This window comes from Lichenostomus cassidix, chromosome 10 (genome assembly GCF_008360975.1).
Source record: "Lichenostomus cassidix isolate B80296 chromosome 10, HeHo_3.0, whole genome shotgun sequence".
NCBI lineage: Eukaryota > Metazoa > Chordata > Aves > Passeriformes > Meliphagidae > Lichenostomus > Lichenostomus cassidix.
Window position 1 is genome coordinate 16,589,471 of NC_139491.1, and position 24,877 is coordinate 16,614,347.

The 24,877-nt window shown below is 39.7% G+C and overlaps 1 protein-coding gene across 1 annotated transcript; it reads right to left on the minus strand.

Moving 5' to 3' along the window:
• Nucleotides 1-1,370: 1,370 nt before the first annotated feature.
• CA12 (carbonic anhydrase 12) lies at nt 1,371-24,877 on the minus strand. Its single transcript, XM_085070881.1, has 10 exons — nt 24,678-24,877; nt 21,999-22,019; nt 15,488-15,667; nt 12,802-12,944; nt 11,894-11,989; nt 10,181-10,244; nt 9,572-9,729; nt 8,393-8,519; nt 4,004-4,088; nt 1,371-3,045 (listed from the first exon to the last, which is right to left on the minus strand). Exons 1-10 carry the CDS (start codon nt 24,766-24,768, stop codon nt 2,961-2,963), a joined length of 1,050 nt encoding a protein of 349 aa, XP_084927007.1. The 5' UTR covers nt 24,769-24,877; the 3' UTR covers nt 1,371-2,960.

Consider the following 24,877-nt stretch of genomic DNA (forward strand, 5'->3'; position numbering starts at 1 on the left):
AAAATTGCTTTTGTTGGGCATTAACTTTTAGATGTATATATTAAAAGTAGTCCTTTGGGGTTTGTTTCCATACATTAGAGATGATACATGAGGGATTTTTTGTGACTCAGTATTTCCTTGGCAAATTTTGAAACACATTTAGTTATCCAAGATGTATTGTACCCGTGCACTCTCCATAGTGGAGAAGGTGTAAAAATAAGATATTTATCGTGATCCCACTGCACACACCTTTTAGCAGGGTAGTCTTGTGACCTGTCAGGCAGTTCTGACAAAGCTCCACCAGGCTGACTGCAAACGTTTTTATATAAACTACGATAGGATGTCCTGAAGTAAGCTCTCCTTTCTGAGCTGAAAGAGAAAACCTGGTAGTTGCTGTTTTGATAACCACTTCCTGAGAGGAGGAATTCTTGCCTGAACGAGGAAGTGGAACAGTCAGTAGAGCACCTTGGTGAGGATATTTGTATTTGCTGACAGGAACTGAACACTCCTGAGCTGGGAGTGGAGATTACACTGTCACGCTAGGAGGGTGTTGTCACACATAGGAAGGGATTTCCTTCTGTCACAAGGAAATGGAAGAAGAGCTCTACACCCCTTGTGGCGTTTCACTCTTTCAGTTCACTGGTTCAAGTTATTTAGGCTTCATTTCTGCTATTGGAGTCTCAGAAACAGGTCATTCCATTTAAAAAAGAAGTGAATTGAGATTTTTGTAACTTGTAAATAAAACTTCGGTTTTATTTATTGTGGTAGCATGTTAACTACATCTGCCTTTCTGATCATGCCTGATTTTTTCCTGGACATATTGTGTATGTAAGAGTGACAAAAGAAATCTGCTTGAAACTATTAAAAAAATGATATACTTCAATAGGTTTATTGAATGACATTGACTGTGGGGACCAGAAAACATATGGGCTTAGATTCTTTCAGCTTAGGGACCACTGGCAGTGCAAACTGGTAATACAATACTAAAGAAAACCAATAATTCCCATATGCTTGCATTTTCAAAGGCAGAATGGATTTTATTGGAAGCTTCCATGCAACTAGAGAGTGTTATGAGTGGGAGTAGCAGGAATATGATTTGTGTGAATTCCTCTTCACTTTGTTCTTTTGCTTTAGAAACAATTCTGAAGGGGACTTTTTCTGCCAAATGTGTAATGTGCTTAATATGTTTCCTTTGCTGGTACTGTGAGATTTTCCTCACAGTAAGCATGTAGTGCTTGGCTGAGGTTTCTGTGTTTCTTTTTACAGGTGTCAAGGATGCTACATACAAAAGAGAGTGATTGATGGATGTTTCTAATCAGCTGAGGTGAAGATTTAAATAAAATGTTACTCTTCTAGAAGAAACAAGAGAAACCAAAGAAACAGCATAAAAATTTATTATTTAATCTTGTCGTTAAACACCTTTATTCAAAGAGTAAGTAAAGTTCCCTGTAGCACACAAATACTTTTTAAGTAATTTCAGACATTTCAACAAGATGATCTTTTACGTGCTTGTTTATGTGGGATGAAAATGCTGGCATGTGCAGTGTACTCAGTTGTAAGATTGTGCTCCTAAATTTCACGTACACTAAGTATTAATAAGTTATTTCTCCATGCACTCAAAAGCTTGCTGTTGACATCACGCAATATCCTTGGGAATGGAAAGGGAAGAGTCCAAAACACTCTGCTGAAATAGTCTGTATCTGCGATCTTGAAAGGAGGAAACTCATGTGATAAAGTTTATTTCTCTAAAACCCCCGATGTGGTGATGCTGCAATTGAATGTAAAAGGGATCTAAGTATCAAGTTCAGACTGAAATTTCCCCGGTAGTGTTTAGCAGCATTCAGACCAGAAGTTACTTTAGGTATAATCCTGTGACCTATCACTTCCTGTGTGCGTGCTGAAGTGTAGGCATTTCAGATCCTCACTGCAGATGTCAGATTCAAGAGGAATTCTGTATATATTGGGGTAGGCTGGATACACCTGAAGTCAATGACATTCCACATTGTCTTCAGTGGAATCAGGTTTATACTTGTCACTTCCCAAAATGCATAATGAGACTCGAGTAGCTTATGAGGTTTGAAACGATAATTTAGATTTCTTTCTAAGAATTAGATTACTAAGAGAACTAAATCAGAAAAAATATCTACTGTGTAATTGCAGCTGTAATATATACTGCAATCTATCAGGATTTCATGATTAAATAACAAGTCTGCTTAGAAGCAGCAGCAACTACATTATCTTCACATCATTCATAGACACACTATAAATAATAAGCAGGATAAAAAGACAATCTTCTTCTCTAATTCCAGTGACAGTCAGGGGCTGACTTCCTTAACAGATTTGTGAGGCGGGGTAATATCTGGAAAGTGAGCTGTTCCTCTAGCAGTAGTGTTTTCTCAGCACTGAGTTCCTGGGCTTGAACCCCATTAATAATCCATGTGGCTTTCATTGCATTTAAACTTCTTTTCCTCTAATATTACAATTCCACTTGTGAATGCACTGGCATCGTATGGTATTCTTTTAAAAACTGTATCTGCTGAACAACCCAGTTCAAATTCTGATGTCAAATACAGTTTGCCCTTTATCTTGTTTATATTCATGCTGCTAAAACCAATAACTTGTTTTAGCAGGGAAGAGTGCATGTAGCTTGATGAGTGTCTTCTGATTTGAATACCTGTGGGAAAACCTGTGTTAAACCATAAAACTGGAGTTTAGGATTAACTGTAAAATCAATTGAAACACCCAGACTCAGTAAGCAGCAGACATGAAAAGAATGTGGTGAGGAATTCAGCTCAGGGGGATTCATTGATCATATCTCTCTGGAAAACAAGAGAACAAGGGCTGCAGAAAACTTTTGGCTGGTATGTGTTTTTAGAACTCTCCTGAGGCTTATCATTAGCCAAGAACAAGAGATGTGTTTCACCAATCCAAAGTAAATCAGTGCTTTGAATGAAAAGGGGCTATTGTGAAAGAGCAGGGCATCAAATTTTGGAGATGTCTTCTTCCTCCTTGTACATGCCTGGTTTGTAGATGACTCCTCTGTTGTCTTCCACTCCCTTTTTGCAGCTAAAATAAAACAAATTTATTAAGTAATTGTAATGCCAATGAAGGAAAAGCACGATTAGTTACTTTAAATTGTCTATTATGCATGTATGAGATTGTTTTTCTCTGTACTACTGCAAATGTCACAGTACCTTATTGTTACAAATATTTCAGGAGAACACGTTTTGTATGCAGGGTCAATACTGAATACAAAGGGGTTAGGCTGTAGGAAAATTTGGAATCTTAGATTTTTTTCTCAGGATTTGCTATTTGGCTCTGTTGGCAAACAGTGGCTTAATGATCTTTTGGCAGTGTATATTTCTTCCTCTAAAATGTTGTGACCTTCGGGAGGGGTTTTCCTAAAATTCCATTCTTCTTGTTTCACTTTCTATTCTAGGAAAAAATGGAAGGATCCAAAAAGCAATTAGGAGCAGCAGTGCTAGCAAAAAGAACAAGAAAAGAACAAAGGGCATTTGAGAAACCATTTCAGAAAAACTATGTGAGTCTGTTATTGACTCAACCTGATATGATACAGGAGAAATAATGTCTACAGTAATAAAAACAAATCATAGTTTGTAGGAAGAAATCATGTCTCATAAAAGATCAAACCTTACCAGTGTGAAAAATGTGCAAAGTTTTGGACACACATGTGGCTAGCACAGGTTTTTCCCATGAGAAATTTTCTTGTGTTTTATAAATAAAGATAAAGTTTGGATGTTGTTGGAACAGTGTCCCAGAACTTGGACAGTGCAGGCCTGGCCAATCAGGCCTGGGGGAAGGCTTCTGACTGACCAATCTGGGTGACTTTTGAGAACTCTATATATGTGATGAAATCAAAACAATAAAGGTCATTCCTTCTTGCCACTGAGAACTGGTGCCTTCATTACTCTGCTAGCTGCTCAACAGCGACACACACAAGCACTTCTTTGTGTCAGAGGGAAAAAATTGAATTTTTTTGTGATGTGACAGCCAGCCATCTTACCGTTTCTTCTTCAGTAGCCAGAAGGCTACTGCAAGAATGAAGAGAACTCCCAGAATGCAGGCTATCACAACAGAAACCACAAAACCTAGGAAAAGAGGGAAAACATGCAAAACTGTCAATATCATTGCCTTGAGAGGAGAAGGTGAGTCTCTGCTCTGTTGGAACATTTGCATTCTGCATCCGCAACCTTCCTACAGCCTGGTCACACCCCTTTGTGACTATGGAATGGGTAACTTTGCACAGATGTTCCCTGGAATGTCCCAGTCCCACAGCTAGATCCACAATTGACAATGCTGTGCCATGAGACACGTGCTGAAATCACAATGTCAATGTGGAGGCATTGGCACAGCAGGTCACAGCAGGATTCTGATTTTTGTGCTATAGTAAATAAGAGATCTTGGGCAAAACCAAGAAACTAAATCCAGGCAACCAAGGATGTTAAATTTGCCGCCTTTTGTTTTTTCAAACAGAGCACCATTGAATGTGGACAGCTGAAGAATGATATGCTTTGCTGTTGAAAACATTGCTTGAAGGCATCAAAGAAGGTAAAAATTAATTCAGTATATTAGTGTGAGGAGCTGAGTGATCTCTTGTTTACATAAACATTTAAGCATTGTCATAATGCTGTATTTGTTAGTGACCTTCATGTACATTTTTGGCAATGAAAGTCCTTTTTATGTATTTTACCCTCCTCAGAGATCCTGGAGGTGAGCTCCCTTTTCTTAACTTCAGTTTCCTAATTTATTTGCACATTATTTTTTATATTTTATTGAATTACCATTTCTCTGTAACTAACATCTGGGCTCTGCCAGAGTCAAACTGATCAGTTTCATGTATTCTATCTAAATAGTTTCTCTTGTTAAATCAGCTGTGATAAAACACAAATGTAAAATGTGGAGTTTAAGTTTATAGCAAGTTTATAGCATTTAATCCATTAATTTGAAGTCCTGCTAAATGGAAGAAGCTCACAATCCATGGAATTGAAGAAGAGCTGTTTTACACAAGGTGAGTTTTGTTGTAGTAAAGGTGTGTCAGATGGGCAGAAGAATATAACAGAAAATAGATAACTGTAGAAAAAGAGCTTGTATTTTGAAGAGGACAGGTAGGAAGCATTTCTGTCTGATGAGAGGATCTTCTTACAAAATTTAGTTATTTAGTATTTCAGCATGGTACCATAATCAAAACTAGACACGAGTTCCTGTTTAACTCGTGGGCAGTGGGTGGTTTGAACATAATAACAAATTCCAGCTGCATGTATGTGAAGCCGATTTTATTGGAATAAATTGCTGACAGACAAAATATATTATAAACACGTGTGAGTTCTGCTGTGTAATCCTTTAAGATTAGAGGCTTTTTGAAATGTGGTTCTCATTTATAGTGAGCATGAATTTGGATATTCATTACTGGCATCAAAAATGTGGATGACTGAATACTTCAGTCATTTTCACTTTTGATCCAGAACGCAGACCAGTGGCCCCATCTTGTGGTGTCTGTGCTCAGGTGAAGGTGGCAGAAAAGTTCTTGAAAACCTGCTTAGTAGGGGCCGAGGTGTGCGCAACAGGATTTCTTTTACAAATTTCTGTGGTTGCCTGGCCCAAGCCATGACTGTGCATAGCCTCCCTTTCTTAATGGGTGTGCTCTGTTCCTATGTGTGGTTCAGCTGCCTGCATCAGGCTGGGCACTTGCAGCAACCAGGTGTACTTCATTGGGCTTTAACAGGAGAAGCCTTTTTTTCTTCTTTTTCTTTTTTCTTCAATTTCTTTTGCCGTTTAGCTGAGGGGCTGCACCTGTGAGGGAGCTTTTGTGACTGTAGTAAGTGGAATGTGAGATTACAGGGGCAATGAATACCTTTTTTGAAATGGGTTCAACATTTTTTCTATGGTTCACTGAGAGAGTCAATGAGCTTTTGTAATTAAATGTAGTTAGACTGAATGGGTTTTCTATTAAAGTAGCACTGAGCAATGTCTTTCACAGCCATAGAGACCAGTTCTGGGGTATGAACAGCAGGATGGGCAATAACCCCTACAATTTAACTCTGCTAAGTCATGCCAGCTTTGAAGATACATTGAAAACGCTTTTGTAGCTGGTGTCATCTCTGCATGGGAGCCAATAATGTGGCTTAGCAGAGGGAGAATCAAATGTTATTATTTGGTTTGGCTCTGGTTCACAGCAACAATTTTGAGAAAGTCACATCTGGGTCAAATTTTCTCCCATAAATGGAAATAATAATGCTTACACTATTTCTGTGAAGTGTTTGGAGATTCCTGGATGAAAAGCATAGTGTCTGATTTTCAGTTCCTGGGATCATGGATTGTAACTCTCTACCTTCTACTATTAAGTGCTGAGTGTGATTTATAGAGAGAATATGGTCAGGTGCTGAAAGGTCAGCTTAAGAAACAGATGGAAGACTGCATTTGACATTTCTCACTGACCAAACTGACTTGGAAGATCAGTGGCTCAAAGGTGTGGTTAAGAATTGACAATATACCCTTGCCAAGCCCACCAGGTATTGAATTTTGATAATCAGGAGGTAGAAAATGTAAAAATTGCATCACTAGGATTCTGTGGTGAACCTGTCTTAATCACAAGGAAGCTGTTCACTGTGGAACTTCTGGTACTTCAGGAAGTGCTTCTGTAGTGGCATTGCTATAGTACATTGTGCAGAGATTTAAGGTCCTGCAGAGGAAGCCTTAGTCTCAGAAACTTGGCAGCTGTATTGCAAATTCTGCTGGTTGAAATCATTGCACATAATCTGACTTGAGCAGAGATTTGAAGAGGATTACTAAAATAGCCATTCTGGACCCAACTAGCTCTCCAGCTGGCAGCCAGTGTTTGAGATTGGAGGTTTGAGAAGAAAGTTTTAACCTCTCTGTGGTCATATAAGAATGCCATGGGGGGCATTCTTCTAGTTGGCCAATCCATAAGAGCAGAAAAAAGACTGACATACTCTATTTCTTTCCCTCTTTCACTATTCAGTCATCTTTTGGTTTACTCAAAATATTGTTTGTGCAACTGGTACTAGTTTATATATTAATCATGGAGCTGTTAAATATTGTTAATAATTTGGTAAACTTGTAATTTTCTTGTGCATTATGTTTAGAATCTATCAGCAGGAGAACTACTAATGTAATTCTCATTTTAAGAGATAAGCAAACTTTTGGTGACAAATCTAATTCATCTTGGATTTAACAGGAATGTTTTGCCTGAGATTTGTATTGGCTGATCTCTGATTTTCACTTTTCTCCTTTATGGCTTTCTGTCTGCAGGGGGAATGGCAAGGGCAGCTACTGCAGTGTGCCTCCAGGGAATTGTTTCTGCAGTGGCTGTTTTGTGAAAATGCCCAAAATAGACAACTCCTGTGTTTTCTGTTCTTTCATCTAAATAGTGAAGAAACTGGCAGGCAAAGTTGAAATGATGTGCTAACGCACGTTATTAATTTGAAAGTTTACTGCTTGGCCAATCCTTTTTGTGAAGTCTGCTTTTTCTTTTAGGAACCTTTTACTCTCAATTTCAAATAGTGTAGTGGCTTGCCTCGATTCATCTGCCTTGAGTGTACATGCCAGCTTCACACATGCTTAAGAGTATTTGTTTGCAAGACAACAGAGAAGTTGGAACAATACATTTTGCACAAACAATATACTCAAAGGCCTTACTGTGGGGTACAGCTCTAATTCTCACCACAGATGCAGACTTTTGTGCAAAGCCCCCCCACCAAACTTATGAGTTGCCATTGTGTAACACTGCAGAGTTAAGCTTTTAAATCAGCTCTTCCTCATAAAATGGGGTTGTTTCTTTTCTAATGTGTAAAAGATCACACAATCCAGCGCTATGAATTATTTACATTTGCCAAGTTTGAATTCCTCAAGGACCTCTTCTGATTCTATGTAATCTCCCCAAAACAGCATCCCTGAAAGGCAAAGTTGTGACTCCTTTTAAATGTGTGGTCTGCATAAGATCAAGTCTGACATTGCTGAGAACCAGCAAATGTCACTGGTGAGACAAGGCCATCTTAAGCACTTTAAATTGCTGAAACAGTTCAGCTGTGGAGCTGTTTCATATTTGGAGTGACAGCAAATACTTCTGCCAAGCATGACAAGGCCAATCATGTCTTCCTTCTTTCATCTCTTTGCCTTTGATCAGAAGGGTTGTAGGGTTTGCCTGATACCCACTGTGGAAAAAAATTCTTATCTACTCCGGGAATACCTTATTCTTGTACAGTTGCCTGTGCACCAATGCAATACGAGAAGAAAAGGCAGCAAAGTGAACTGCAGGGAAAGGAGATTGCTGTGTTTTTATGGTGGCACAGTGCAGCAGGACTGCCATTCCAGTACTTCAGATTTACACAGATCACTGTGCACTGTTTCTTTGCACAGCATTCATACAACTCACCTTCACGGAAGGAGATAAAAACCAGTCTTTCATGGAATTCCTGAACGTTTCTGAAGTTATCAACCATTTCCAGGGGTTCTGGGTCATCCCTCTCTGTGCAGTACATGGCTGTTTCCAGTGCCAGTAACTATAAAGGGAAGCACCCGTTCAGCTCGCAGAATACAGAGAAAGCAGTGCCAGTGTGTGATCACTGGGAGTGTGTTTGAAATCAAAAGGGTAGTCAAAGGAAGGAGGATACTTCAAGTAATAATTAAGTCTGTTGTGGCCTGTGAGCCCAAATACCGAATAATGTGTAAACAGTGTGACATCACCAAATCCATACCTGTATTTTGTTTACATGCTGATAAAACTACTGCTTAGTATCAGATTATCTGCCAGGGAAACTGGATGGGAGGAAACATGGTAGACTTTTCCAGCATCCTCTCCCTGGCACAGTCTAAGTCCTAAGTATTAAAGGCTGCTTTTTGAAAGAACACTGTATTTTGGTAGAGATATGATCTGACAGAATGGACAATGGTAAGAATATATTTTCATAATGAGGAGCGTGCAGTAATTTGGTTTAAGATTTTGATATTAATATTTTCCCCCATGTCTGCAATTAGGTGAATCAGAAGATAGTGATTGTTTATAGTCTATGTAGGTGGCCACCTAAGGGCAAAAGAAATTAATTAGATGAGCACAAAAAATGTAATTTGGGGGAAAAGCTAGGGTTCAAGATTAATAAATAACACAACACATGCTTTTTAGAAACTATCCAACCCACCTAAGTCCATTAGGATCAGAGTAGCACTAAAATACTCAGTCAATAATGTTCAGACATGGAGCCCAAACAAAATAATCTGCAGGTAACTCATGGAAATACTTAAAGCAGGGAGTAAGTACGTAATGAAAATAAAAATTCATCTGACTTGACTGTGATTTTTTCGAGCTGATACTGGGAACTTTGCATTGCCATGATGTTGTGTGTCCTTTGTTCTGGCCAACTGAAAACATGGTAACAACAAACAGAATGGGATGTTGATTTATGTCAGTTCTGTGCTGTTCTTCCCACTGAAAGGATTTTAGCAATGGTCACCTTTCAGTTTTACAGGAACGTAAGAGAAATTCAGGAAATGAGAATATGTGTTTGCTGTTCTTTAGTAGACACCAATCAGGGAAATGTGTTCTATTAGAACTTGCCTGCTCTTGAGAAATTTTAACAGGGTGTCGGAAAACTGTCCAGAGAACACTCGGGTAGCAGGGAGGAGTTGTCAGGGATCCTTCATAGCGATAATACTCATCCAGTCTGTCAGGGAGCAGTTCTTGAATATTGAAACCAGGGACCAGGACCTTCTGATCTAAAAAAGGGGGTTCGTGTTAAATGTTGCATCATGACTACACAGGAAGTGTGTCAGGGAAGTGAATTTGCTTTTCATTGAGTAGGATATTTTCAATGTCATAACTCTAGGATAAGAAAAACACCTTTTAGCAGAGATGATCCCAGTTTAGTAAGGAACATTGCTTTTAAAGTTTCCAATGTGCTAATCCTGTCTTAGATACAAAATCAGGGTCCTCTAAGGTAAACTATGGCCATATCAACTAAAAAATGCCATTTGCAAGAAATAAGGCCCAGTCAGAATCACATGCATGCTGGCCATATGCTCTTCCCAGAAATGTACTGCATTTGGAAGCCTTTCACAGTTTGTGACAGGCTAGCCTGGGATCTCTGGACTTTCTTCAGCCAATTCAATCCCTCTCAGGGTGACATGTGATACTCTCAGCCATTCTCAGTCTGATGCAGCCACTCACCCTTGTATTTCACATTCCGGAAGTGCCTGAAGATCTTTTCGTAGGATGGGTTGAAGGGTCCAATCTGCAATGATCACACAATCAACAGCTGTGCAAATCACCAGTCTGAATATGAATCTGTGCTTCTGGCCTGTCATAAGGCAAGTGCCTCCACTGGCCAGGTATTCACAGAATGGCATAAGTATTTTGTAACTCAAAACATTACCTCTGTCCTCAGAGCCATGATTTTGCTCCTACTCCAGAGCTGTTAGAGCTGCTGTATCATAACACTGCCTTTACAACTGCAGTGCAGACCTTTGTGTGCCCTTGAAAGACCCTGTTGCCCTTCTCTGTTCAGAGTGCTGTGCAAAGAGAAGCCATTTCCTCTGAGAGCACTGCAGGCAGAAGTTCTCAGCTCCCAGGCTTCTCAGATCGTTTGGTTTCCAGTCAAAGCCACATTTTTCCACCCACAAATGTTTTTTAATCTGCTGCTCCTCACAGTCCAGGGAGGTAAAGAATGACGCTGTTGGGTACCACAGGACCACAACTCAACTATCTGGCAAAGGCTATAACTCAGCTGTCACACAAGACTATGTTTTTCAACCACTACCAGCAGCTTTCAGTCTAATAATCAATGCCTATTTTATGAATTCTTCAGAGCTGGTGCTTAGCAACTCCTCTGACAACCAGACATAGTAAACTGGTGTCCTTACATCAACTGTAATAGCCACCAGCTGTCTGAAAGCTTTTCAAAGACCTAATCTCCATTGTTCACTAATGCGATTTTCAAACACCATTGCTTAGAAATAACCAGAATCCCAGTATTATTCCCTAGCATAATATACAATACTCTTGACACTTTTCACAGCTACAACTTCCAAATGAACTGAAATTTAACACAAAATTACTGTCAAAATCTTAGAGGTGCTGGGAAGTAAGCTTGGGTAATACTGATGAGTGCTTTGTTTGCTAACTTTAACATTTTACTTTTTTGATGGAAATGTGGAAACTTGTGTTTTTGGTTTGTTATGCTGCAGAAAATCCTCACGTTTAAAAATTATCCTTACAGTTATCTTATTGAGGAGTTTTAATCCTCAAGAAAAAAGAGAATTGTATATGTACAAGCTACTAATTTTTTTTTTAAGGTCATAATTATCTTCATATGTGGGACTTCAGAGAGGAAAATTGGAAAGCTGTCCATCTGACATCTTAAAATGTCACTGAATGTACTCGTTTACTGTAATCCGTGATTCAAAGAATCTGGGAAGTTAGCAGGGAGAAGAGTGTGGTTAAATCCTAATTACATATAGTGGCCAAAGGCAGGGTTGTGCCTGCCTGATCCTCTGCTGTGTTCAAGCTGCTTCATGCTACAGTAGGCAGCTTTGAGTAAATGAGCTTGAAATTCACTGTTGCCTCTTGTTTGATAAGCTCTACCAGTTGTTAGTTTGTAAATGAATGCAAAAATGGATTTGACAGAGCTGAAGTTAATTTACTGAAAAACATGAGGAAATATTCAGAATTCTTAGTTTCTTAACTTTTTGTTCCTGGTTTTGTGTGTGCTGCTGGAATCTGACCTTTTTTTTTTTTTCTGGGTGGAAGAGAAAAGAAAGAACCTTTCTTCAGCCACTGTGTTGTTAAATAATCTATGTAATTTTGTACATTAAAGCTCTCTCATAATTGAATGATTGAAAGCATATTCTAAACAAACAGAAAAAAAAAGATCCTGCATCCTACCTCAAAGAGAACAGCCAAAACTGCCAGTCCATCTGCTTTGTCCATTGCTGCTGTTATATCTGGGTATTTCTCAGAGTTGTAATGTACAATGTGCAGCTACAAAGGAGGACATATTTTGTTACAATAACATCTGGGTCATGCTCACGTTTATGTTCCACAGCAAAAAAGAACCATTGCAGCCACCTCAGGATAAGACAATGCAGGAAGGTCCTTCAGGGGTTTCTGGGTGCAGTGGTTAAGATCTTTTTAGAGAAAGGCAGAAGGTCCTGGGACTCCCAGCCCTGCTGTAGCTGAGTTACACACACCCCACACCTCCCTGTAATGAGGGGAGAAAGAGAATCCATGACTTCAGCTTCAAGGCATCTTGACTGTAGTACTAATAAATTTTTCTGAAAAAATAACACCTTAGCACTCCAATATTTGGAATGCAAACCCCATTGCATGGGGGTGTTAAATGTAACTAGAGAGGAAAAGGATTCCTAAAGTGCTGTTACGCAAGCAAATTATTCTAATTTATTTTTTAATAATTTTTAGATAAATATCTGATTGGTACTGCTTATCAAAACCTATTCCCAAATCCATAATTTAGAATTAGAAAAGGTAAATAGTTCTTCGCTGTATAGAAGAAGGTGAGTAAAGGTAAACAGAGCAGAAGTGTCATGGAGCTGAAAGCTGAGACCTGATGCCAGCTCTGAGTTTAGAATCTAAATTCCAGCTCCCTGGCTTAGCACATCCAAGTCCATCTTTTTTGTGGGGCACAACCCATGTTTTTGGTGTAAACCCAGATCATAAATGCTTGGCTTAGAACCTCACAGCCTTTTATAATCATTTACCCAAGACACAGATATTGAAACAATGGGACCTGCCCAATCTTCTTTGCTGCTTTCCCTGACCTGAGCTGCTCTTACCTCTGCTGCAAAATGCTTCCCACTGACAGTGTGCTCGGAGCCTTCGGACTTGTTTCTGTTTCCCCAGTGCAGGTGAAGTTGGGACGCAGTGTATTCAAAAGGGAGGTTTCTGATGGACATGGTAGGTGACAGATACATTTTCACTGGAAGCAGATCAAAACCAGATGGGAACATGATGCCACAGCTCTCAAGAACAGGGCAAATAAAAATACTGTGTCTAAGTACATTATATATGGAGCATGAACAAGGCAGATTATTAACTTAAATCCATCTCAGACTCCGGTAGTTGCTAAACACTTTGGTTCTCTTTAAGCCTTTCTTGGTAGATCAAGAAAATTTAGAGCATACACATTTCTATTTTCTTAAATACAGGAATTGAATGTGGCAGTTGTTGCTAATGGAAATCATTCTTCTCCCTGAAAAATGTGAATTTATCTCAGACATTGAAGAGACAATTATTGATAAGTTGAAGCAAAATTTAGGCTCATGTACTTTCTGCCAATTCCCTTATAATGGTTGAAAATGGCTTAATAAATTAGTATTTTTCATGGTAATTTATATCTCCTGCTATATTGAGCTCCTTTGCCTCTTAACCTTCTTTTAGGTGCACATGACAAAACCAAATAAACTCACCCCTCTCCTCACTGTTCCCAAACCCAGAACACTGATGTTGAGCAGCAAGATAATCCCAGGCCTTAAGAACTAGCATTTTCTCTCTTGATGTGCTGGAGGGAGACCTTTGTATGCATAACCTTCCCTTCTGCTCACTAAGCCTCTCCAGTGGGGAAAGGCAGGGCAAGTTGTTGGGTTTTTTTGGTGTAGAAATTACAGTAGTGATTCTCAACTCAGCAGAAACTTCTCAGTTGTTCATTGGAAGTATTTGGTTCATTGGAAGTATTCATAAAGCAATGTCTTATGTCAAGACAGATCAATTGCTTTGCAATTTTTCTGTATTATTTTCCCGTGTGAATACAGTTTGTTTTGGGACTGTCCTGGACATGTTTTTCAGGGGAAGCAAGGCTCAAAACCTTAGTGAAGTAACAGCTGTGACCCTATGTATTTTTAGGCTGGTCCTAAAAAAGGTGTTTTTTGAGCTCTACTGTTTTCAGTCTAGCTGAAGTAGGTAATTGTGTCTGGATGAGCTGGCTGGTGAAGAGCATTAACTATATGTAGGAATGACTGACAGCACAATACTAAGCATCCTGCTGATTTCCTCTTTAGCTGAAAGAGAAGGTAGCAGGAGATGGTATAATGATCACTCCAACAGAGGCTAATTTTTTGTTACTCAGAGCAATTAATTTGTATCTAAGCGAGGTTCCTAGAGTAGGATGCATCTCTACTTCTTTCTAGGAGGGCACTGACCATAGAAAGGAATTCCCATTTTTACTGAGGGGGATATATTTTTGTCTTGGCTTTCATTAGGAAGTAATCAAATTTCATGTTTCAGGGTTAAGATCCGACAGTGATAGTGACATAGGTTCTCCAAGGAATTTGCTTTTACCTGTGTGACTGTTTTGTGAGGGACAGGCTCTCAGTGCTGTTCTTTTGGCTCCCTCTGCACTCAGGCACCCTTTAAGTACACAATGACAATATTTCCTTCTCTGCCTATTGCCTGTCACTTACATCAGCCCAGTGCATCCAACTGTGACAGTACAGTCTTTCACTCAGGACCAGGAGGGACTTTTAGGGAAAGAAGGCTCCCAAGGAAAAGGGTGTTCAGCTGTTCCTAGTCTAAGGCAACCTGGTTTTAATGGAGAGATTGATCAAGAAGAAAACCTGGAACCTGTCCCAAGAGGTTGGCCCTTGCTGAAGAATAGGCTTATGATGTTCAGTAGAGCAGGTCAACCTCACTGAAAGAATGATAAAAAAAGAGATTTTTGCTTGCTGGTCATCTTTTAACCAAGTGTATGAGAGCAGAGGCCATTTTATAACACAGGTTATTTTGATACTTATGCAATAAAGGAGGGTACAAAGTGGGAGGTTTTATAACTGTTCTTATTCTATGTCTTCAAATGTTTCAGGAAGGAATGAAAAATGGTGGGGCTGACTCACTGGTACTGTATAATTTGTCAGTATAGGAGACCTTTATGAGACAGCACCATCTCTGCTTTTACCTACTGTGCTGACACTGATTCATTCTGCTGTGGGGAGGGCATGTTTGTACAGTATTTCCAATTTGTCACTACCTATCCCTGTCTATCTTACCTTACACTAAAGAGGTTTCTATCTCAAGTCAAAAGAATAGATTGATGCTTCTACATTTTTTCTCTTTCCCCCATCCCCCCACATAGTTCAGATGAGCTGCTTTGAGGCATGTAAGAGACCCATTACTCATATTTTATCAGTTAATCTATTTTTAGCAGAATCACAAAGTCTCTTTCTGTTTTGGAGTACCATAACAAAAGTAATAAGAAAAGCTTGGGCATTAATTCTGACATGCCTAGAGTTTATTTTAAAATTTTTTACTTAAAATTTGACTTACTGGGAACTCATTTGTACTTAGTACATTCCCAAATTTCGGTAGCCTGTTCTGTAGATGTAGGTATGCTGATTTGAAGACTTTATAATCTGATTTGCAGCTTAATTTCATCTGATAATCAAAGTAGTTCATTCATGAAGTAAAAAAATCACTGAGTTCCTGCAACTCTTTCCTTTATTGTTCCTTGCTGTCCATGAGCTCCCTTACCTGAATGGCCATTATTGATCAATGTAAACTGGTCAGTGGAGGGCACATTATAGCCTATGAACTCTAAAGGCATGAGATTAGAATCATACTGGAGAATATCGTTGTGGAAATCAATTGGTGATTGGAATACTCCTCCACAAAATGGGTATTTCTTTGGCCAGGCCTTCTCTCCATCAGGACCTGTGTGAATTAAGAGAGACACATTTGCCAAACCTTTACTTTGCAATTAACATAGAAATTCCCCAGTGTCAGCCTTCACACAAAATTTGGAAAAGAAGCCTTTTCTGAATTTTTAAGACTTTTTTTTTTAAAAAGGCCCTCATTAAAACTGAGGTAATAAAGGGTATGATCAGTTTTCTTAGGGTGTTGTGACCTAGAGACAGGTCTGATTATATCACACCCTCACAGACTTTTCCTTACTGTACAAACTGTCTGGCTCTATCTAACAGGATTGCTTAACCCACAGTGAAAAGCTAACTTGCAAAAATGGAAGTTGTTATGGTAATTTGACCTGCAATAACTTGCTCAAACTCTGGTGAAACTTTTCTTCATCATAATGTTTTGCCTGAGGTAGGATCTACAAAGAATAGATAATATCAAGAGAATTTTAATTGTGCCTTTGATTTAATTACACATTAACAGCTAGCAGCTGTTTGCAAACTGTAAGCTGAGATTATTTGGATTTAAATACCAGAAGAGGTACTTGCAGCTTGTGTTTCTCCTTGTCTCTGAACATTCATCATGATTCTTTCCAAGGCAGGAAGGTCTTTAGGGATCACCCAGCCTGATCTGTATAAAACAGGGCCCTGGGACTCGCTGGATCAATTTCTACTTCAGTGAGGCAATTTCTTTCAGAAGGGAATAAACATCTACTCTAAGCATTGCAGATAAAAGATACTTCATTAGTGCCCAATGGATAATTACTCTTCTTGGCAACTTGCTTTTCACTGTGAGCCTGCTGTTCCCATACTTTTGTTACTCATTGAAATAACATAACATAGAGGATATAGTTTCTCACTTCTCTTTAACTAAGTAGATTGAGTCCCTTGAGTTTTTGATTAGAAGGCTTCTTTCCCAAACCTATAATATTCTCAGTGGCTTCTTTGAAGATCAGGTCATCAGTGGCAAAGCAAGGTATTTTCAGAAGGAAATTAACAGTCAGGAGGATACTGTTAGAGGCCCACTTTATTTACATGAAAGACAGTTGCCAAGTAAATGGATAGTGGGGGTAAATCTGACTTAAACATAGTGCATGTGACAGAATCAACATGATCAACTCTGGTGCTTAAAGCTAAACTTACTTCCTTGGTAAAGCTGTTTATTCAAGGCATAGGTTAGCTGGTGACATTGTTTGCAGTGTGGATACTCAGACTCAATAAGTGCTTTTCAGTATAAATAGCCCTTGCTGTTGCTGTAACTTAAATCTTTGATTTCAGTTCACTGACAATCACATGAATTTCTTTCCTCTTACATCTTCATGATACTATCTTAAAGTTGTTGAAATTCTTGAAAAAAGCTAATAAATGTTATGCTGACATTATTGGAGACTATCCTCTACCTGTTTTTTGTCAAATAACAAATACATCCAGAAGAGCATAAATCCCATACCATGGAGTTACATACTCAGGAATATTTCCCAGGAAAATATGCATCAGGATATACCAAGAAAAGATAGTTTCTTAGGTTCAAACTTGCTGTGCAGGACAATAACACTGAAATGTAACACTTTACAAGGAGCTAAGATTACAGCAATGTCAGAAAATTTATTGTAAAAAGACTTCACTATCAAACTTTTAAATGATTTTTAAAAGTTTGATAAGATAATGAGTTTGCAAGAAGATTTTAAAATATTACATATCATAGCTTTGGAGACTTGATAGTTAAACAGGTGACTGACATACAAAATGGAAGTCTAGTCCTAGTCAGGGAAAATCATGTCATGAAGTACCAATCATTTTTTCAGTGCTATGTTTGGGTGAATTGAATGTCCTGAAGAGCTGGCAACAGAATATGGGAACTTCCACACCTGTATCACTGTTTCAGAAGGAAAACTTTGTCTTTTCTATAAAATGATATCGTTATCACAGTCTTTATGTACTGTGCTCTTTACTTGCAGTTATCCTTTTCTTGACATAAATCTGCAGCTTTGCTCACAGGCCTTTAAGCTGCAGAATATTTTACTTCTCATTCCTTCATGTTTCTCATTCCTGCTCAGTTAAAAAACCTCAACAAAACCAAACAAAACCCCTTTTTTAGTACAAAACCAGTTTTTATAGAAACTCTGTCTTTTGTCACGTAGTCTTTCTAATTTCAGTGGCTCAGAACTGCCATCTCAAAGAGCTGAGCTCACTGAGCGTGGTTTTACATATGTGAAATTGAGATTTCCATGGTAGATAAACCACACAGCTGGAAGGCATTTCTCAGCTAGGTCTGCTGAAAATGAATGATTGATTGTGAGCCCGATTTTCCTTTTTCTGTGCCAGCACACTCAGATAAACTCAGTGGAAATCACATTGTGTTTACAAAGGCTTTGTCTGATCACTACTGAATAAAGAGCAGTATATGGATGCATTAAGATTGGCCTGTGGTACAAGTTCCAAAAGACATTAACATAAGAAGTATTGCAAAATTATCTTCAAAGTTAATTTCCTTTTTTTGTGACACATTTGTGACCCAGGCATTTCAGAAGTGTTTCCCTCTATGAGGATCCCACCAGGACTGTGTCAACAGAGCAGTAATTGTGCCATGGGCCTGTTCTGCCCCCTCAACACTGTAATTCAGCTGTTGGTGTGAGTGGAAGTAGGACCTTTCCTGCTTCCACTGTTTCCAGTGCTGCCAAGAACACTCCCTGCCGTAGGGAGTGCAAACTCAGGCTGCTCAAATCCAGCTTGTGGACTGCCTTGCTTGACATGAGTTTGCAGGACCATGTTCCCCTACCACACTGAAAACAGCCCTGAGCCTGACTGTGCCTTCATGGCTATTTTATAAAAGATGTCTGTAAATAATGCAGGAATAATTCACTGGATAGTCTGGCTGCCCAGTGAGCTGAGCAAAACACCCTCAGCACCAAGGCTGCAAGTGTCCATTGTACCATCTCCTTTGACAGCTTTTAGCTTTCCAGCCAGCCCAGTGCTGGTGCTGCTGGCAATGCAGGACAGATACTCCTTCAAGAACAGGGATGTCTGCTCCCAGGATGTATACGTTGGCTCATTTAAGGAGAAGATGGCCCTGTGAGACACCATTGGTACCAACAGACTGTTGCTGTGACAACCAGTTGATATTTCTGTTGCTCCAGCTTCTCACAGACCATCTAAGTTCTCTTGATCTGAAGCAAACTGGTGTAGTAAAATGCTTTGAGTCAGTAACACAGGGAATGTCTGTGGTATTTTTGCAGGCAGGCAGAGAACTTTGCCCTGTTTTCAGCCAGCTGGAAGCTGTAAAGCTGCCGTTTGCCCAGGGCTGAGTTAGTGGTGAAGGCTGAGAGTTCAGGCTCCCTGCCATGGTGACATGACCACATGGTTTCCATTTTGCTCAGAGCTCAGTGCACACCATTCTGTGCACACAGAGCCAGCATGTGTGTATCTTTCACATATGTGTCCAGAGAGAAGCTTGTGAGATAGAGGAATTGCCAAGGAATGTAGCTGGCCCTGCTGCTGCATTTAAGTGCTGTATGAAAAATCTAGGGCATGTTCTAGGGTGTTCACTAAAGCTGGCATTTCTGAAGGGGAACTGGAAGGGTCTTAGCACAGGATCTCTCCACCTCACTGAACTGAATATTTGGCAACAGTAGAATAAAAGAGTTTGCAAGTACAATTAGCCTGATGTCTGTTAACAGCAGTTCTCGTGTCTGCATTGCAGCATGAAGTTGGCTCCTGACATGCTAAAGTACATTAATAATTTGTTGGCACTATTACTGCTAAAGCATGTTAATGATTCTGTTGGCACCAATACTTTAGGCTTGTTTCTAAAGCTAGTTTTCTCCATTGTAGCTGCTTATCCACTCTGAAGGGATGATTCTGGTTCTCTGATTTCGTTTCAACCCACATACACTACAGAAACAGAGCCAGAGTCCAAATAACTGAAGCCTAACATCCACTTCTACCAGTTCTTTTCTGGGGCAGAGGACTTCAGCCTGCACCTCACAGCCAAAAGCTGCCTGCACGTGCTGTCCTGAGCTGTGGGGCGTCAGAACCACTCTTTTGGTTCTTTAATTGAAACCACTTTTCTTGTGATACACTTGATCTGCTTTGTCCATTTTACAGAAGGTGGAGCAGCCCTTCAGAGAACACAAAGCAAGCCTGTGTTACCAGGCACTGAGGGATCAGGTCTCTCTGCTCTGTGGTGTTTCCTCCAGGCACTTTTCCTTGGGCTGTGTACAAGGGTAGTGAAAACAGGAAGAACAAATAGCTTTGGTGCAGTTTGACTAAGGAAGAAGCAGAGGAGAGGCTTAGCCTTTATATTTGATGTATCTATTGTAGTAGTTTCCATTAGAGGTAAGGCAAACCCTCATTGCTTTGGAAAGCCTGTGCTGAAAAGATAAGGCCTGATCACATGCAGTGTCATCTTGCTTTGCCACTGTGCCCTGAGGTGCTAACACTGTATCAACATTCAGTTCTACATAATGTCCTACTCAACAAACAGAAATCTCTGACACTGAGCACCCAGATTTCTCCTCCACCCTTAATCTTGTACCTTGACCCTCATCTTGACATCAGTCTGCAATGTGGTTATAATGGCTGGATTTCCTTTCCCTTCCTATTTACTTAATTTTAGTGAGAGGCATTGCAAAGTGTTTCAGGGGCAAAGGTAAACAGTGGAGGATTTAGGATGTCATAAGCAACCAGGATTAGTAGAAGAGTATGGAGGGGCTCTTTCCTGGCATAGCACAGTCTCTCTAATAGCTGTTTTTCTCTGTGGGGATCAATGTTCTATCTCTGCTTTTCTGTACTATCCTATACAAGTTCCGTTGCCACTTTACATTTTTGAAGTTGCTTTTATATATTTGCTTTTATATGTTTTTCTAGATATGTTTTGAAATCAGTAGTTGAAGGAAAAAGATAATCTGTTCTGTGAACCTTCTCTCTATCCTCCTTACATTTAGAATGTAGAAATCAGACTGCAGTAGGGAAGAGCTTAACAGGAATTGATGAAGCTGGGCGCTGAGAAGAACACACTTTGAAATAAACACTGGTACCCAAATTCCCAGGAAGGGAGAAGTAACTAATTTAAACAAGCATTGCCCTGGGAAGGAGGGCAAAACTTCTGCTTTGATGGTGGTGACTGACGTGTTGCTTTCCTTATTACCTAGCAGTGTTATGTTTATTTGATGGCTGCCATCAAGGTGGAAAACCCAGGCTTGTTAATCAAGCTGTGTCAAGCTTTTTTCCTGCTGGGAATGTGAGGTATGTGTATGGACCCTGCAGACAGTCAAATACCTATAGACAGGCAGCTGACAGTTTTCCTTCTGCCTATGTGAAGCAAGTCAAGTAAGCTGGAGCACAGCCAAAGGGAGGAGTTCCTAGCAGCAAGTTCAGTCTCAGAGGTTCTTTGTGCTGTCTTGGAGCAGCACCAAAAGCTTAAGAGCAAGCACTTTTTTATGAGATTCACTGTACTGCCTACTTCTCTGTGGACATGTGGTGTGTAAAATGTTACTCTGTGTGGCTAGCACAGGTTTTTCCCACGAGAATTCTTCTTGTGTTTTATAAATAAAGATAAAGTTTGGATGTTGTTGGAACAGTGTCCCAGAACTTGGACAGCGCAGGCCTGGCCAATCAGGCCTGGGGGAAGGCTTCTGACTGACCAATCTGGGTGACTTTTGAGAACTCTATATATGTGATGAAATCAAAACAATAAAGGTCATTCCTTCTCGCCACTGAGAACTGGTGTTTTCATTACTCTGCTAGCTGCTCAACAGCGACATCTCTGAATGAGGAAATACCTGGCTAGAGGATTTGATCAATTAAAAGAAAAACGCTAGATAATTCTTTCTCTGAGCAGCCCCCAGGTCCTTCTGAGTTAGTAGCCGACTAAAAGGATTAGTTACAAATGAACACTGCTTTCCTGACTATGATTTATTCTGCTTCATCACTGGGATCTTCAGGGACCTGAGTCTTCAGTAAGACGATAGAGTTGACTTGCTGAGCTCTGACTCCACTTGAAAAAGAAGACTCATGTGGGATGGGGGAGAATGCCCTTTGCAGAACTGGGAATGTGCTGCTGGCCTGTGACTGGTGAGGAAACAGAGGGCTTTGGGGACCCTGGGCAGTTGTAGGGCCAGCTTTAGTCTGCTGAAGTTCCTGCCATTCTGCAAGGCAGTTTAGAACTCAGTAACTGACTCAGTCACCCAGATATGAGACCTGAAGGATGAGCAACAGATTTCAAGAAAACGGATCAGATCCAAACCTGGGTAAAGGTTGTCATCCCAGTTAAGTACTCACCAGAATACATTTGGCAGGTTGTCTTTAAAGTAGAAAAGAAAGCCACTATTTAGTATGTATGAATTAGTACTTACCAACATAAGACCATTTGGACCCTGTGTGGAAGAAAAGGAAATATTACTGTGAATACTTGATCTTACTCTGTAAAGAAACAAATTTCTACTTAAACCCATGACATGATTTTTTTCATTGTAGAAACCCGTGAATTTTGCAATATTTTTATCTATCTTTCTAGCCCAATCTGTTGAGCAAAACATAGCAAAACACAGACACTTCCAAATTTTATGCCATTTTATGAACCATTCTCATACAAATTATAATTATCTCTGTGATCCTGCCCATAGGGGTGACTTTCTTCTGATCACTTAAATCCCGAGCAAAACTGCTGTCAATCCCTGGGGTTTTTTTGTTGGTTTGTTTTTTTGTTTTTTGGTTGTTGGGTTGGTTTTTTTTTTTTTGTGGAATAGCCACAAACTTTGTATGTAGGTATACCCCTGTGTATTTTCTTTCTTGTTAGGAAGCTAAGGAATATAAGTGGTGTGTAACTACAATGAGGCCCCTGATGCCTTGTTGAGGAGTTTGAAAAATGTCAGTGGATTGTCAGTTGCTACACTGAGAAATGATGGACAGAAATTAATAGATAGACTTGAAAAAAAAGAGTATGATACATGAACCCATGTAACTCAGAGAACCCCAGGGAGGGTGAGTGAGTGTTAGGATGATCAATACTCATCCACTGCATAAGGAAGTGAATTCGGGACAGTGTCTCTACATGGATTTGGAAATGTCTTGACTTATTAAATGCTCTTTTTAATAATTTTTCTTGGTCCTGAAACCTACTTACAATCATTCATCTTGCTGCATAATAATGTTGCAGAAGGTGCTTGTCCTGACAGACCTGAACAGTTTGGGTTATCAGGCTAATGTTGATCTTTACTCTCTGGAAATTTAATTTTATTAATAAAAAAAAAACTCAGTGTGCCTGTGAATGTCTGCATGCATGCAGGCAAATATTGATCATTACATGCACCTGTCTGCTCAATTCATGGTTCTTGGCTGTATTTCTTGTGCTTCGAAGTGTGGTCACAGATGCAGCTCTTCCTTTAGAATGTTGTGTGAAATGTTTGGGAATTATTTGTAGGGATGTGCAAACCAACTGCACTTAGCTCTTTTGCAGTGATGTGTGCTAGGAGCACTAAACTCTGCTTTCAGTTTGTCAGGACCAGTGTGCCTTGTTCTTTTACACTGGAATTTTCAAAACAAGGTCTGTGTAATCATCCTGGCTCAAGTCCTCAGTTTCCTCTTGTAGATTCCTCTTAGATTTCAGGATGAGAAGCCTCATTCTTCTCTTGCCTTCTCTCTGCAGGGGACTATCTCTTACTAGGTTTTTTGGGGGATCCTCTGGTCATTCTGTAGGCAAAACTTGCATAAAGATAGAAACTGACTGGCAGTAGGTTTTCAAAATATCCTCATTTGAGCAGGGCTTGAAGAAATACTGGCTTAACTACCATTCAACAGCTCTGTGTCTGTGAACACTCTCCTGCCTCTTTGTTCATGTTGGGATCAGTATTGATGAGTAGCACAGTTACCTGCTCATGCATGGCAGAGGAGGTTCCTGGAGCCAGTGCATCTGTGTTTGACTGATCAATACCAAGGAAAAAAATACATTTCCAACATCACTGGGGAACTGGGAAAGTGGGAATGGTTGTAGGTGTGATGATCAACTTGGGAAGATGTGTGTGACAGGCAGATACTCTAGCTCTTGCCATTTCTTGGTACTGGATTTCTGAGGTAGGCATTCTCCTGAATTCCCTTTAGGATGTATCATAAGGCCTATCTTTTCAAAACATCCTTTCAATCCCAAACTTTCTGTGTAGTCACAGAAAGCACCTGGAAAGCATCAAGCTTTGTTCTGTTATTCAGGAAAGCACCAATCTCTAGAACTCTTCTGCCCTTCAGGTGAGAGATCCTGCTAGAGAGTATAGGTATTTTTCAGAGGATATATGCACAAAATAAGAAGATGACCTTAAAAGTTTGAGTTTCATGCCTTGTGCTGTTCATGCAAAAACACCTGGTAAAATGCATGTCCTGGCAGAGCTCTGCATGAACCGACAGCTCTGGATTATGTTTGAACCTTCCGGGTTTTTGTCCCCTGAATATATGTGCTGAGTAAGTCTTCTCACACAACACTTTACAACAATTCCCCTCATATCCTATAATGACACCAAATGCATTATAATTATACTTTGACAAAATGAAAATTGATTATAATCGATTTTGAATAGATGAACATTAACTCCTAAAAAGAGAGTGAGGAGTGCCAGCCTCCTGAAACTAGTCTTGTTTAAATATAAGAGAATGACTTCTAGTGTATGGGATGCTTCACAGGGATTGCTTTTTTTCCCTCTGGTTTAAAAATAAACAGGCAGAGGGAAAGGTGTGATGCTTCCACTAACTCTGAAAGGACCAGCCTCTGCTTCATTCTATGTGAAATAAAAAGATCACAAAGCAAAGCATACTGAGCATGCAAGAATTCTGTATTGCCAACTAAATCAGATGACAAATTTCTCTTCCCTGTCTATGTCAGAATACCTACTCTGAGAAACTGAAATAATGATACTAACTCCAAACAACTGCACACTGCAACAATATACAGCTTTGAGCATGGTATTGAATAGTAATAATTAAAAGATGCTTAAATTGCAATACCTAAGGTACAAGTGACAATAAAAGAGAAAGCTGAAAGACTTTACCATTCAACGGCGCTTGTGTTGAGAGCTGTATCTTTAGGAAGAGAATAAGCACAGTAGCCACTGTGACTATGCTGAAGCTCTTGGCTGACATCTCAAGGAAAGACTTATAATATTCCAGCAGTTCACAGATTTCTTTGCACTCTGAAGAAATTCCCTCGTAGACATGTGGCAAATAGCAGAATGCACATATACTGAGCTTC

Bases quoted from the DNA above. Each gene is read 5' to 3' on its own strand.
- CA12 (XM_085070881.1), bottom strand. From the start codon at position 24,768: ATGTCAGCCAAGAGCTTCAGCATAGTCACAGTGGCTACTGTGCTTATT. The intron at 15,668-21,998 runs GTAAGTACTAAT...TAATTCACACAG, and splicing joins GTCCAAATGGTCTTATGTTG to GTCCTGATGGAGAGAAGGCC. The intron at 4,089-8,392 runs GTGAGTTGTATG...CTCTTTTCCTAG, and splicing joins TTTTATCTCCTTCCGTGAAG to GTTTTGTGGTTTCTGTTGTG.